At 38.7% G+C, this 12017-nt stretch overlaps 1 protein-coding gene across 1 annotated transcript in view; it reads right to left on the bottom strand.

Annotated features, from left to right (window-relative positions):
- The window catches only part of ZC2HC1B (zinc finger C2HC-type containing 1B), a 73777-nt gene that overhangs the window by 50083 nt on the left and 11677 nt on the right, over window positions 1-12017 (bottom strand). The window contains exons 2-4 of the mRNA XM_054491533.2: window positions 3790-3851; window positions 2005-2124; window positions 1334-1472 (exon numbers count right to left, since the gene is read on the bottom strand). Of these exons, the coding sequence (XP_054347508.2) occupies window positions 1334-1472; window positions 2005-2124; window positions 3790-3851 (321 nt within the window). The remainder of the gene's footprint in view (window positions 1-1333; window positions 1473-2004; window positions 2125-3789; window positions 3852-12017) is intronic.

Below are 12017 nucleotides of genomic sequence, written 5' to 3'. Positions count from 1 at the left end.
AATGGTGCTGAGATAACTGGATATCCACATGCAAAAAAAACGATGTTGAAAACTTATATTACACATAAAAATTGACTTAAAATAGATTTTAAAAAATCTAAACATAAGAGCTAAAACTAAAAGAAGAAAGCATGGGCAAGCTTCATGACATAGATTTGGTGATTAATTTCTGGATATGACATCAAAAGCACAGGCAACAAAAGAAAAAACAGATACACTGGACATCATCAAAATGAAAAACTTTTGTGTATTAAAGGCCATTATCAAGAGAGAGAGAAAAAGATAGTCCACAGAATTGGAGACAATATTTGCACATCATGTATCTGATAAGATTAATATTGATATATTAATAATCTTATATTAATATTTGTTAATCTCATTGAGATTCTAGCCCTAACTTTCAGTTTACAGAAAGATGAGATAGAGGAAAAAGTTTAACAATATGACTAAATAAGTGGAGAAATACAGAACATGAGACATTCTAAAGGATAAATAGCCTGGTAAGGATATTGTTCAAAATTTAATAAAGATCGAAGAGATAACAAAAGGTAATAAGTAAACTGTGATTGGATCCTGAGTTGTGGCTCAATATGGGTGAAAAGAGAGCTTTAAAAAACATCCTTAAGGTAATTGGGAAAACACATTAATATATATCAAGTGTGATAATAGTATTGTGATTATGCAGGAAAATGAACTCATACTTAAGAGATGCACACTAAAATAGCCAAAGATAAAGTATTAATGATGCCTGGAACTTACTTTTAAATGGTTCTGTCGAAGAAAAAAAAGAGAAAGAAGAAATTATGGCAACAGCGTCAATAATTGCCAAATTTCAGTGGAGGGCATGTGTACTATTCCTTCCTCTTTTCTGTAGATTTTTAAATTTTCAAATAAAATGTTTCCAGTAAAAAAAGCTGTGGGCCACTAAATTGTACAGCTTCAAATGGTTAAAATGCTAAATTTCATGTTTTGGGAATTTTACCCGGAAAAAAAAAAAAAAGAGCTGTGGGTATCTGACGCGATGGGGCTGTTGCAGAGTTGGTTAGCTTGCTCTGCATAGCTCCATACCTATCAGCTAAGAGGTGTCTGGTGTTTCTTGGAGTTATGTAATACTACAGCACAGCTACAGTGGTGTTCCCAAGTTGAGACAGAGTTAGGAGGAAACACAGAATCTTTATGCAGAATTGAAAAAAATAGGATAAGTTTACTTTTATATAATTAATAAAATTACTTCTATGTAATTGTTATTGTCAATTTCAGAGTGCATAGAGGGCATGATGATTTGGTCAAAAGTCAAGCATAGCCTCAAAAGCAACCCAAAATGTCCACACACCTGGGTTCAAGGATGGAGGGGGTGGAGGTGGGAGGGGTCGGCCTTCTTTAATGGCTAGAGTACACTGCTTTGCTGATCGGATTGCGTTAATAAAGTCTTCATGTTGTTGTCTCCAGTTAGACTTCCTCACAGGTGGAGACTGTAAAAAATAAAACCAACAAATAATACCCTAGATTATATATCTTTCCATTACAATTTTGTTTAAAGCTGGAATTTGAATTCACAGGAAACAGAACTGTGAAAATTGGGGAAAAGGAGAGTTTGTTTTTCAAAAGTACTCCTTAAAGAGGTTTGGAAAATACAGTAATATAATTTGCAAGCCACAATGGTGAGGGAAAACACAAAAGAAAAATCAGAAAAATAAAGAAACTATAAAACTTTAAAGAAAAGCAAATATAAGATTAAAAGTGACTTTGTTCTCAGGTTAATTGCTAAATTTAAAGCCACTCTAATGAAAACATAAACAAGATTATTTTTTGCTACATCTGGAAAATATCTGAAGTATATTTGGAAATCTAAGTGAGCAAGATTATAAAGCAAACAGTAAAGGTAGATTACAGTTACATTACATTACTGCATTATCAAGCAAAAATGAAACCAGAAATCCCAGAAATAGGCCTTACAGTACCACAGAATGTAATAACAAACACTAAAGAAGATATCAGGAGTACCTTGGATTGCGGAGTCTTCTTCACAGTAGGAATGTCAGTGCCCTGTAATCTTTGCTTCAAAGAATTGAAAGGTTTACGCTTTCTGTTGAAGAGTTTCTTACATATTGGTCCGTGCCTTTCCTAGAAAACGAAGAGTAGGGATTGGAATTTCTAAAGTGCACAATCAGTTTTTAATGCCTAGGCGTACCTAGACAGCCCCCACTCCAGGGACTATGTTTGCTCCTCAGAGCCTAGTTCATTCTCTAACAGGTCACAGCAGAGCAAATCCACCTGGCTCTTCTCATCCATGTTACATATAACTAGATATTGTGCTTGAGCAAAGACAATAAAATACCTTTATAGCTAAAAGACTTAATTCAAATTTGGTTTATATATTTAACTCAAATGTGCGCAGTATGCTCTTTACTCCAATCAGTAGTCCTTCAAGTATTCAACATTTCTGATACAAAAACTGAGGAGCTAACACGCAGAGCTTTGCTTGTGTACTGCCTGTATAAAATGTGCTACTGTGCCACTATGGGGCCTTTGCCCTCTCCCTTCGTGGATGTGTGACACATAATAACCGTCATTGACATAGTAGCTTTGTCAGACCCCACAAAATACAAGCTCTATAAAAATCACCGCACTGGCTAAGAACAAGCCATCCATTTTAAGCTAAAGGAGAAATAAAGATCAAATCATTTGATCAATGCCCTCCATAGCCTAGAAATAGGCTTAGGAAATGAAACTCAAAAGTATCCAAGATGTACCTGAAATTTAGAGATCCCTCTGCAAATGGAACCTCCCAGGTCTCAGACTAATTCTCAGGGGGTGTGGCTCCAGGCTGGCAAAGGCAGTGACACACACTGGTGGGCTACAGGGCCACAACCAGCCCCGCAAGCTCTCCCTCTAGTTTCAGGAAGCTCTAACCACAATTAACTAAAAGACAGCTATTTCATTTTTTAAATTCTCCAGAAAAATAAAACCTACAACCTCATTTTATAGTCTTTTGTCCCAAATGTAGTCAGGCTTACAGTCCACATCCTTTAAGTTCCAGATAAGTCTCCTTTATCTAAAATGTCCCAACTGACAGCTGTATTATCATCTTAGATTTTCTTTTTGAAAAAAATCATCTTTCTTGGAAACCCCTTTATAATATTGGGGCATACCATCTATTTGATTCCCTAATTTTGAAATAAATCAAGCTTTTATTCAACTTTATAGCCATCAATCAGGGGACATGATATGCCGTTAGCTTGAATCTGGACAACAATTAGATCTTGGAACAGGACTTACATCCATGTATCATTTTGTTCAAATGGTATAAAAACCCTCAAATTTGAAGGTTCTGTATACGTGGCAAAGCAGAAAACAGGAAGGTTAAAGGACTTGTCAGGATTAGTGACAAATTTGCGGCTAAAAGCCAAGTTTCCAGATGTCTAAAATTCAATGCTCATTCCTCTTGACTAGCTAATTTCCCTGGTGCTTTGGCCTTGAAATTTGAATTTTTGATGCTTAAAGAAAAGGCGGAAGAGCCAAAACCTCTTGAGGGATCATTGACGATGCCAAGAGACTTCCATCTGGCATCATTTCAGGAGGACCATGTTTAACAGGGTCGCTTTTGAATGAGGCAGCATCAATCTGCCTCAGTGTCCTCTGGGCCCACCAGCCATAGGTTATGTACTTCTCCTCTTCCCTTGCTTCCCCTCCACATCTGTCTTTAATCTTTGCACTGCCGCCTCCTCACTGACTTGACAGTTCATTTAAGTCCAATGAAACACATCTACAAAATGTCTTTATGTTTACCAGAACATCTGCTGCAAAACGTCTTCCACAGACTTCACAGGGAAACAATTCCTGATTGCCATCTGTGTAAAATTCAAGAGCACATTATGTTAGTTTCATGGAATTGCCTGGCTGAGAAGAAATGACTGACTGGAGGTGACCTCAATAGCTTGATATCCTCACTCTCTTTTCCCTCCCCACCAACTGCTTCTTCCCTTTGGGAAGACCCTGTGTAAACTCACCTGTGTTTTCCTTTCCTGATATAAACTCCTCACTTCACTAAACAAGTAAATTCCATATCCTTCAGGCAACCAGAGTATAATTATTTGATTTAATATTTAATATATTCTTACATGAAGTGCCTGATAACTTTGCTTGAGACATAAGCAAAAAATACCTTCGTATAAGGGCAGTCATAAATAATCCAGTGGTAACATCTTTGGGATTCCTACTAGAACGTAAGTTCTATGAAGGCTGAGACTGTGCCTATTTTATGCCCAATGCAAGTACTTGACCCATAGTAAGGTACTCAAGGTATTGGTTGAATGCATGGGCCAAGCAAGCATTGAATTTCTAACATAGAAACAATCATTCATTCAATAAATAGATATTGGCTATATGCAATTCTGTGGAAACATTGGGAGAAATCATACATGGGACCAGCACAGAAAAAAGTATGCAGATAAATTAATGACATTAGAAAAGTATCATCAGAAAAGTAAAATATTATGAAATTCTGAAAAAAGGTTTTTTGTATTACTTCCTTCTGGTTCATCAGAAGTCAAATATGTAAAAATTTAAAAAGCACTTTGATCAAAGTTATGATGTCTTAGGTTAATAAACAAAGCAGTTTGAGGTCTGAGCATAGACTTTATATTAGACCAGTCATCTGGGCTTTACTCTACATGCAAGGAAAGCAACAAGGGACATTAAATTGGAAGAACCTAAACAGAGCTGTGGAAGATGGATGTGAGAAAGTCAAGAAGGGGCAAACGGATTGCGAGTATAGTGGGAGAAGAGCAGAGTTTAGTGAAAAAGCTGCAGGTGGATCAGGTGTGGTGGCTCACGCCTGTAATCCCAACACTATGGGAGGCTGAAGCAGGAGGGTTGCTTGAGCCTAGGGATTCGAGATCAGCTTGGGCAACATAGGGAGACTGTGTCTCTACACAAAATAAAAAAATTAGTTGGGCTTGGTGGCTTGCGCCTGTGGTCCCAGCTACTCAGGAGGCTGAGGTGAGAGGATCGCTTGAGCCCAGGAGGCAGAAGTTGCAGTGAGCCATGATCATAACACTGCAGTCCAGCCTGGGAGACAGAGCAAGACCCTGTCTCTCCCACATACACATAAAAAAGCTGAAGGTGGAGGCCTGAAATAGAAAGGAAATAGGAGATGAGTGGTTCTGTATCAAAGAGTCAACAGCCTGATTAGATTTGTGGGAGTTAGGAGGTGGCAAAGAGAAAAGAGTGCTTGAGGACTATTCTACGTTTAGAGGCAGAAGGACTGAGAAGATGCTGGGAGTGTGGGATAGATACAGGAAACTTGAAAAGAAGGGCCATCGTAGGAAGAAAAATGACTTCAGCTTTGGAAACACTGAGTTGAAATAGAGTTGTCCGGCCAGCAGGATGGAAATGAGGGAGGTCAGGGTTAGAGACACAGATGTAGGCTTTGAGAAATGAAGTAAAGGCATGATATTGCCAGGGAAGAAGTCATGGAAAGAGAAGTGCAGAGATGATCCTTAGGGAAACTTCTATTTAGGGCCAAGAAAATGATGATGATAAGCCAGGAGGAGAAACAGGAGAGAACAGGGTCATGGAAACCGAAGGAAGACAGTTTGAAAAAGGAAGAAGGCCTAGTTAACAGGAAGCAGATGGGTAGCCTGCTACAGACTTTGTTGATTTAACTGATTTCTGCTCACATCTGCTAATTGGTGTTGTTATTTTCAACACAGGCCATCCATCACAGCACACAGAAATACCTCTTGTCCTCCCTGTTCTTTTGGTGCAGTTTGTAAAACTTCATCTAAATATATATATATAAATATATATAAAATATGTATACATATTTTTAAGCAAGGGTACCACAACCTGAAACTACTCATCTTGATTATAAAACTACTGCTGCTCTTTCTAAAACACTAGTGAAGGATAATCTATTTTTATGAATATTACAGTAACATTTGTGTGGTGTTTTCCTATGTTATCTCATGTGATCCTCACAGTGACCCTATGAGACAGGGTTAGTACTATTTTTATTTTACAAATGAGAAAACGGAGGCCCAAGTAGGTAACTTCTCTAAGACTGCCGGTAGTAAGTGGTAATACTGAGACTTGAATTTGAGTCTCTTTCCAAGTATTAAGACTATTAATTCAACCATCACTACAACTAGAGAGATGTTAGTACTCACCTGCAAAGCAACTAGAAGTCCCTAGAGGATCAATGACCTCTGGCTGAAATCAGTGAGTCAATGAATTTAAAATACTGACAGATACAAATGATATGATTCAATTCAATACTTGGATACAGATGGACCACCGCATTCTGAACCACATTCAACTCAGAAGCTTGAGTATAAGGAAGGAAGGGAACACTTACCTAGCCAGCTGAATCAAACAGGGAGATCAATGTGGTCTGCAGTGTTTGTTTCTGTGTATTGAATCACATGGAATATGTGATTGCTAGAACATTAAAAGAACCTTTTCGGACTTCTAAAATGCCTTTCAGTAGGTGAATGGTTAAACAAACTGTGGTATATCTATAGCCTGGCATAGTGCTCAGCAACAAAAAGACCACTTTTTTTTTTTTTTTTTTTTGAGACAGGGTCTCGGTCTTTCACCCAGGCTAGGGTACAGTAGGATGATCACGGATCATTACAGCCTCTACCTTCTGGACTCAAGCAATCCTCCCACCTCAGCTTCTTGAGTAGCTAGGACAACAGGCATGTGCCACCACACTCAGCTAGCTTTTTTATTTTTTGTAGAGATGGGGTCTCACTATATTGCTCAGACTGGTCTCAAACTCTTGGGCTCAAGCAGTCCTCCCCACCTTGGCCTCCCAAAGTATTGGGATTGCAGGTGTAAGCCACCGTGCCCAGCTGAAAAAAACACCACTGATATATGCAATAATCTGGATGGATTTCAATGCTGGGTGAAACGAGCCCATCTTCAAAGGTCACATACTGTGTGATTTCACCTGCACAATTTATTAAAAAATGACAAAATTAGAGAGATAGGACACAGATTAGAGACTGTAAAAGGATAAAGATGAGTGGGAGTGGGGTGGAAGGTGGTTGTGATTCTATGGGGTTAGAATGAGGGAGATCTCTGTGTGTTGGAATAGTTCTGTATCTTCACTGTGAGGTGGTTTTGCGTGTTATCAAATGGTACAGACTGTGAACACACCTTGTACTAATGTTAGTTTCCTGGTTTTGATATTGTACTATAGTTATTTAAGATGTAACTTAGGGAAAACTGGGTAAATGGCATCCAGCATCTCTCTGTGCTATTTTGTAACATTTTGTAAAACTATAATTATGGCAAAATAAAAAGTTTAAAAATAATATCTAGGGGTCAGCAAACTGTAGTCAGTGGGCCAAATCTGACGCTTTTTTTTTTGTAAATAGTTTTACAGGAACACAGCCATACTCATTTGTATACATAGCATTTATTGCTGCTTTCCTGCTCCAACAGCAGAGTTTAATACTTTCGATGAAGGCCATATGACCTGCAAAGCCAAAAATTATGCTACTTGGCCTCTGACAGAAATAGGTTGCCAAAAATTGCTGAACCATTTTTATATTAATTTAAAGGAATTTGTGGGAGAATAACATGGAAAAATATTAATGAAACATTTTGTTCATATATTTACTAATAAAGACTGGAAGGGCACACACAGAGTAATTAGTTTGGGTATGAATAAAGATGAATATTACTTTTAGTTTTCTGTATTTCCAAACTTTTAATGAAAATTATGTATCACTATTTTAAAAATCAGAACAAATGAGTGCCTTTCAAAAAATAAAAAGAAACCCTTTGGAAGAAAATGTTCTAAAACAATGAGTATCACCTCAGCGATTTCTTTTTCCTCTCTATCTGGAATCATACTTGGTAAACTATTATAGTGGCTATTATTTTTAAACCTTGGTTTATAATCTTTGAAAATGTTAAAAATGAGTAACAGAAAGTAATCTGGAAGTGATAAAGCTTTGTTTAACACATCAAAAATAAAACATAGGCCAGGAATGGTGGCTCACAACTGTAATCCCAGCATTTTTGGGAGGCTGAGGCAAGAGGATTGCTTGAGCCCAGGAGTTCAATACCAGCCTGGGAAACACAGTGAGACCCTCATCTCTACAAAAATTTTAAAAATTAGCCAGGCATGGTAGCATGCACTTGTGGTCCCAGCTACTCAGGAGGCTGAGGCCAAAGAATCGCTTGAGTCCAGGAGGCTGAGCCATGATTGATTGTGCCTGCTGGGTAACAGAGCTAGACACTGTCTCAAAAAAAAAAAAAAAAAATCAGGGACAACTTGAGCAGGAAAAACAAACAAACAAACAAACATTACAAAGAAGGATGGAGAGAATTAGGGTTAGATTAAAATTGAAAAAGTTTTACTTTACTTTTGACCAGATATTCTCTTTCTTGAGCTGGAAGTTAAGAATGCTTTGTAGAGAACTAAGCTATCCATATTTTCTTAAAGGAGCATGGTAGAGAAGAAAAAAGGAAGACACTTTCTCATTCAGATGCCTGCAAATCACAGAACTCTTAAGTTCTTTGCAGTCCAGAACATGCAAATATTTAGCAATATCAACATCTTCCTAGGCCCTATGGCAAGGGGGTGGAATAATGGCCTCAACTTACCAATAAAATTTATCTCAGGAATATGAGTCATGAGATAAGAAAAAGAATTAAGACTCAGGATAGCAGATCCTATCTAATTTAGAGCTTCCCGTCTAATTTTGCTTTCTCCCTAAACCCCAATAAAGCTATAGTAAAGGGACAAAGGGACATAGAAACATAGGACAGGGAGGAAAGAAAACAAGAAACCTAAAATTTGGATAGCTAATAGACATTGTAACTGACTTGGAGGACTTAAAGCAACGCCAAACTCTACTTCCCAAACTAACAGTAAGGGAGAACTGAGAACCATCCAGATTCACACTACAGACTCTTAAAAGTCACAGGAACTCCTGGACAGCATGTACCTCTACAACTGGGGCAGGCGAATGAGGAGGAAGAGACTGTCAAAATATGGAGGACCAAGGGGAAAGCTGTTTGAAAGAAGTTAAGATTCCTAGATCGCGCCCCGCCCCCAACCCCTGCCCCACACCGCAACTCTCCTGCTCCTTGGATAAATGCCCTTCCCTGTCTCTAGGTGATTCTACTTTCTGGAAAGGAAAAAATAAGCAGTCTGTGCATTAGTCAATATGAGGCACGACTGAAGGCATTAGTGCTACAGCAAAAACAGATAGGTAGGTATAGATACAGACATCCATACAGTCAATTCTCGTTACTTTTGGTAGTTAAGTTCTATAAAGTCACTGTGAGCACTGAATTAGCAAGGAGTCTCTGGTCACAACATTTTTGTTAATGGATCAATACAAAACCTTGTTTTATGCATGTTTCTGTTTAAAGACACCTTCTTTATAGTGTTGATTCAGTAATGTTGAACTCATGCCAATAGCGCTGTAACTCATGACTGAATGTTTACCTAATGCACATATTTTCTCCTTAGGGCAAATCACAGCCTTGAGCTTAGGAACACTAGACAGCACTTCAGCACTGTTCTAGGCAGCCTTCCCTCCCCTTCCGCCTTTGAGACAAGGTCTTGCTCTGTCACCCAGGCTGGAGTACAGTGGTGCGATCTCGGCACACTGCAACCTCTGCCTCCTGGATTCAAGCAATCCTCCCACCTCAGCCTCCTGAGTAGCTGGGAGCACAGGCCCACACCACCACACCTGGCTAACATGGCCATTTTAAACAGTGAAATCACCAAAGAAAAAGCACAAAAATGTGGAAAATGTGGCACTAAATAGCCCATGGAAGGAACTTGAGTACATTATGAGCACTAAAATAAGAAAGTAGAGTATTACCTTGTTCAACCTCAGCTGGGAAAATGTGCTAGATGACTCAAGTTTTTTATCACTATGTGCATGTCTGCAAATGACTGTAAAAGTGCCACAAGTACTGATGTTAGGGTTACAAGTAAGTTTTAGCAAGTTGGTAAATTTGCAAACAGGGAATCCATGAATAACAAGAATCAGCTATATATGTATGCATGTCTATATATACACGTATACAGGTACATATATATAATCTACTGATTAATTTCATGAATAGTGATACGGAAAGCAGAGAATATCCACATGCCCATCTTCTTCTACTTGGCTTAGAGGACTCTGCTTGCCAAACCCTTACCCTCAGGGCAAAATGTAACTTCTCTGGGAATCAAATTATTCCACTAGCAAATATGTAAAGATACTGATATTGGGAGATTCCCAAACAGCTCACTCAGACCACCCTACAATACAGCTCAGTCATGAAATACTGCTCACTTGTTCATTATTTCCATTTTTTTCCTCTTCCAATCTTAATGATGAGCAAACAGACAGGAATTTCCAAAGATCTGAAGAACGTCTCTAGCAGGTAAGTCCAAAACAGATAAAAAAAAAATTAAAGGAAAATTATGACTCTTAGAAATTAAAAAAGTCTTGCTGGGCACAGTGGCTCACGCCTGTAATCCTGGCACTTTGGGAGGCAGAGGTGGGCGGATCACCTGAGGTCAGTAGTTTGAGACCAGCCTGACCAACATGGAGAAATGCTGTCTCTACTAAAAACACAAAAATTAGCCGGGCGTGGTGGTGCATGCCTGTAATCCCAGCTACTCAGGAGGCTGAGGCAGGAGAATAGCTTGAACCCAGGAGGTGGAGGTTGTGGTGAGCCGAGATGGCGCCATTGCACTCCAGGCTGGGCAACAAGAGCAAAACTCTGTCTCAAAAAAAAAAAAAAAAAAAAAGAAATCAAAAAAGTCTTTAGGAGAAAAACTCAAGAGAGTTGAAAGATAAAATTAGGAAAATCTCCCAGAAAATAAAGTAAAATGGCATAGAAATGGGAAAGAAACAAGCAAATTAGAATACCAGTCCAGACAGGTCTACTCCAAATAATACTTCAAGAGAGAAAAAGGAGAAAATACAAGGAAGAGAATAAAAATAATTTTTAATTATTTCCAAAAAAGAAGGACATAAACCTCCTGTGGTGGTTAATACTGAGTGTCAACTTGATTGAATTGAAGGATGCAAAGTATTCATCATGGGTGTGTCTGTAAGGGTGTTGCCAAAGGAGATTAACACTTGAGTCAGTGGGGTGGGAAAGGCAGACCCACCCTCAATCTCGGTGGGCACCATCTAATAAGCTGCCAGCAAGGCTAGAATATAAAGCAGGCAGAAAAATATGAAAAAAACTAGACTGGCCTAACATCGTAGCCTACATCTTTCTCCCGTGCTGGATGCTTCCAGCCCTTGAACATCAGACTCCAAGTTCTTCAGTTTTGGGACTCAGACTGGCTCTCCTTGTTCCTCAGCTTGCAGATGGCCTATTGTGGGACCTTGTGATCAGGTGAGTTAATACATTTCCCTTTATATATATATTCCCCTTATATATATTTCCTATTAGTTCTGTCTCTCTAGAGAACCCTGACTAATACAGATTTTTGTACCAGGAGTTCTAGAAGAACAGAATATTAAGAATGGAGTTCTTTCATTGGTTTTGGGGTTTCTGGAGTTGGCTGCTTAATATAATTAGACCCAAAAATGCTAAGGACTCTACTTCTAATAGTATGGAGAACACTGATAGACCTCGGCATGAACTGTTTAGAGAGTTACACAAAATAAATGCATTTGACACACCTGATTCATTGCTCATGAGAGGCAAGGAGTTTAGTTACTCTATACATAATACCTTTGACCATATGTGGAGAACCAAGGAACATAATGAAGCTGGTTGGTTGCTCCTAAGTTCAGGGGACAAACTAATGAAAGAAAATGATGAATTCAGGGATTTTAACTCCCAGTTTCAGAAGCAGATACTGAGCCTCAAATCTCCTAAGATTGCCCTGAGTGAGAGTCTTATCTCCTGTAGAGAAAGAGCTGAAATTGTGGGAAAACAGATACAAGCTCTTATCATGCAAGTGGCTGACCTGCAATGAAAGGTGCATGCACAGCCTTGCCAACTATCTACTGTTAAAGTGAGGGAATTGA

This window comes from Pongo pygmaeus, chromosome 5, assembly GCF_028885625.2.
Source record: "Pongo pygmaeus isolate AG05252 chromosome 5, NHGRI_mPonPyg2-v2.0_pri, whole genome shotgun sequence".
In the NCBI taxonomy this organism is placed as follows: domain Eukaryota; kingdom Metazoa; phylum Chordata; class Mammalia; order Primates; family Hominidae; genus Pongo; species Pongo pygmaeus.
This window is presented reverse-complemented; position numbering and strand designations above follow the sequence as displayed.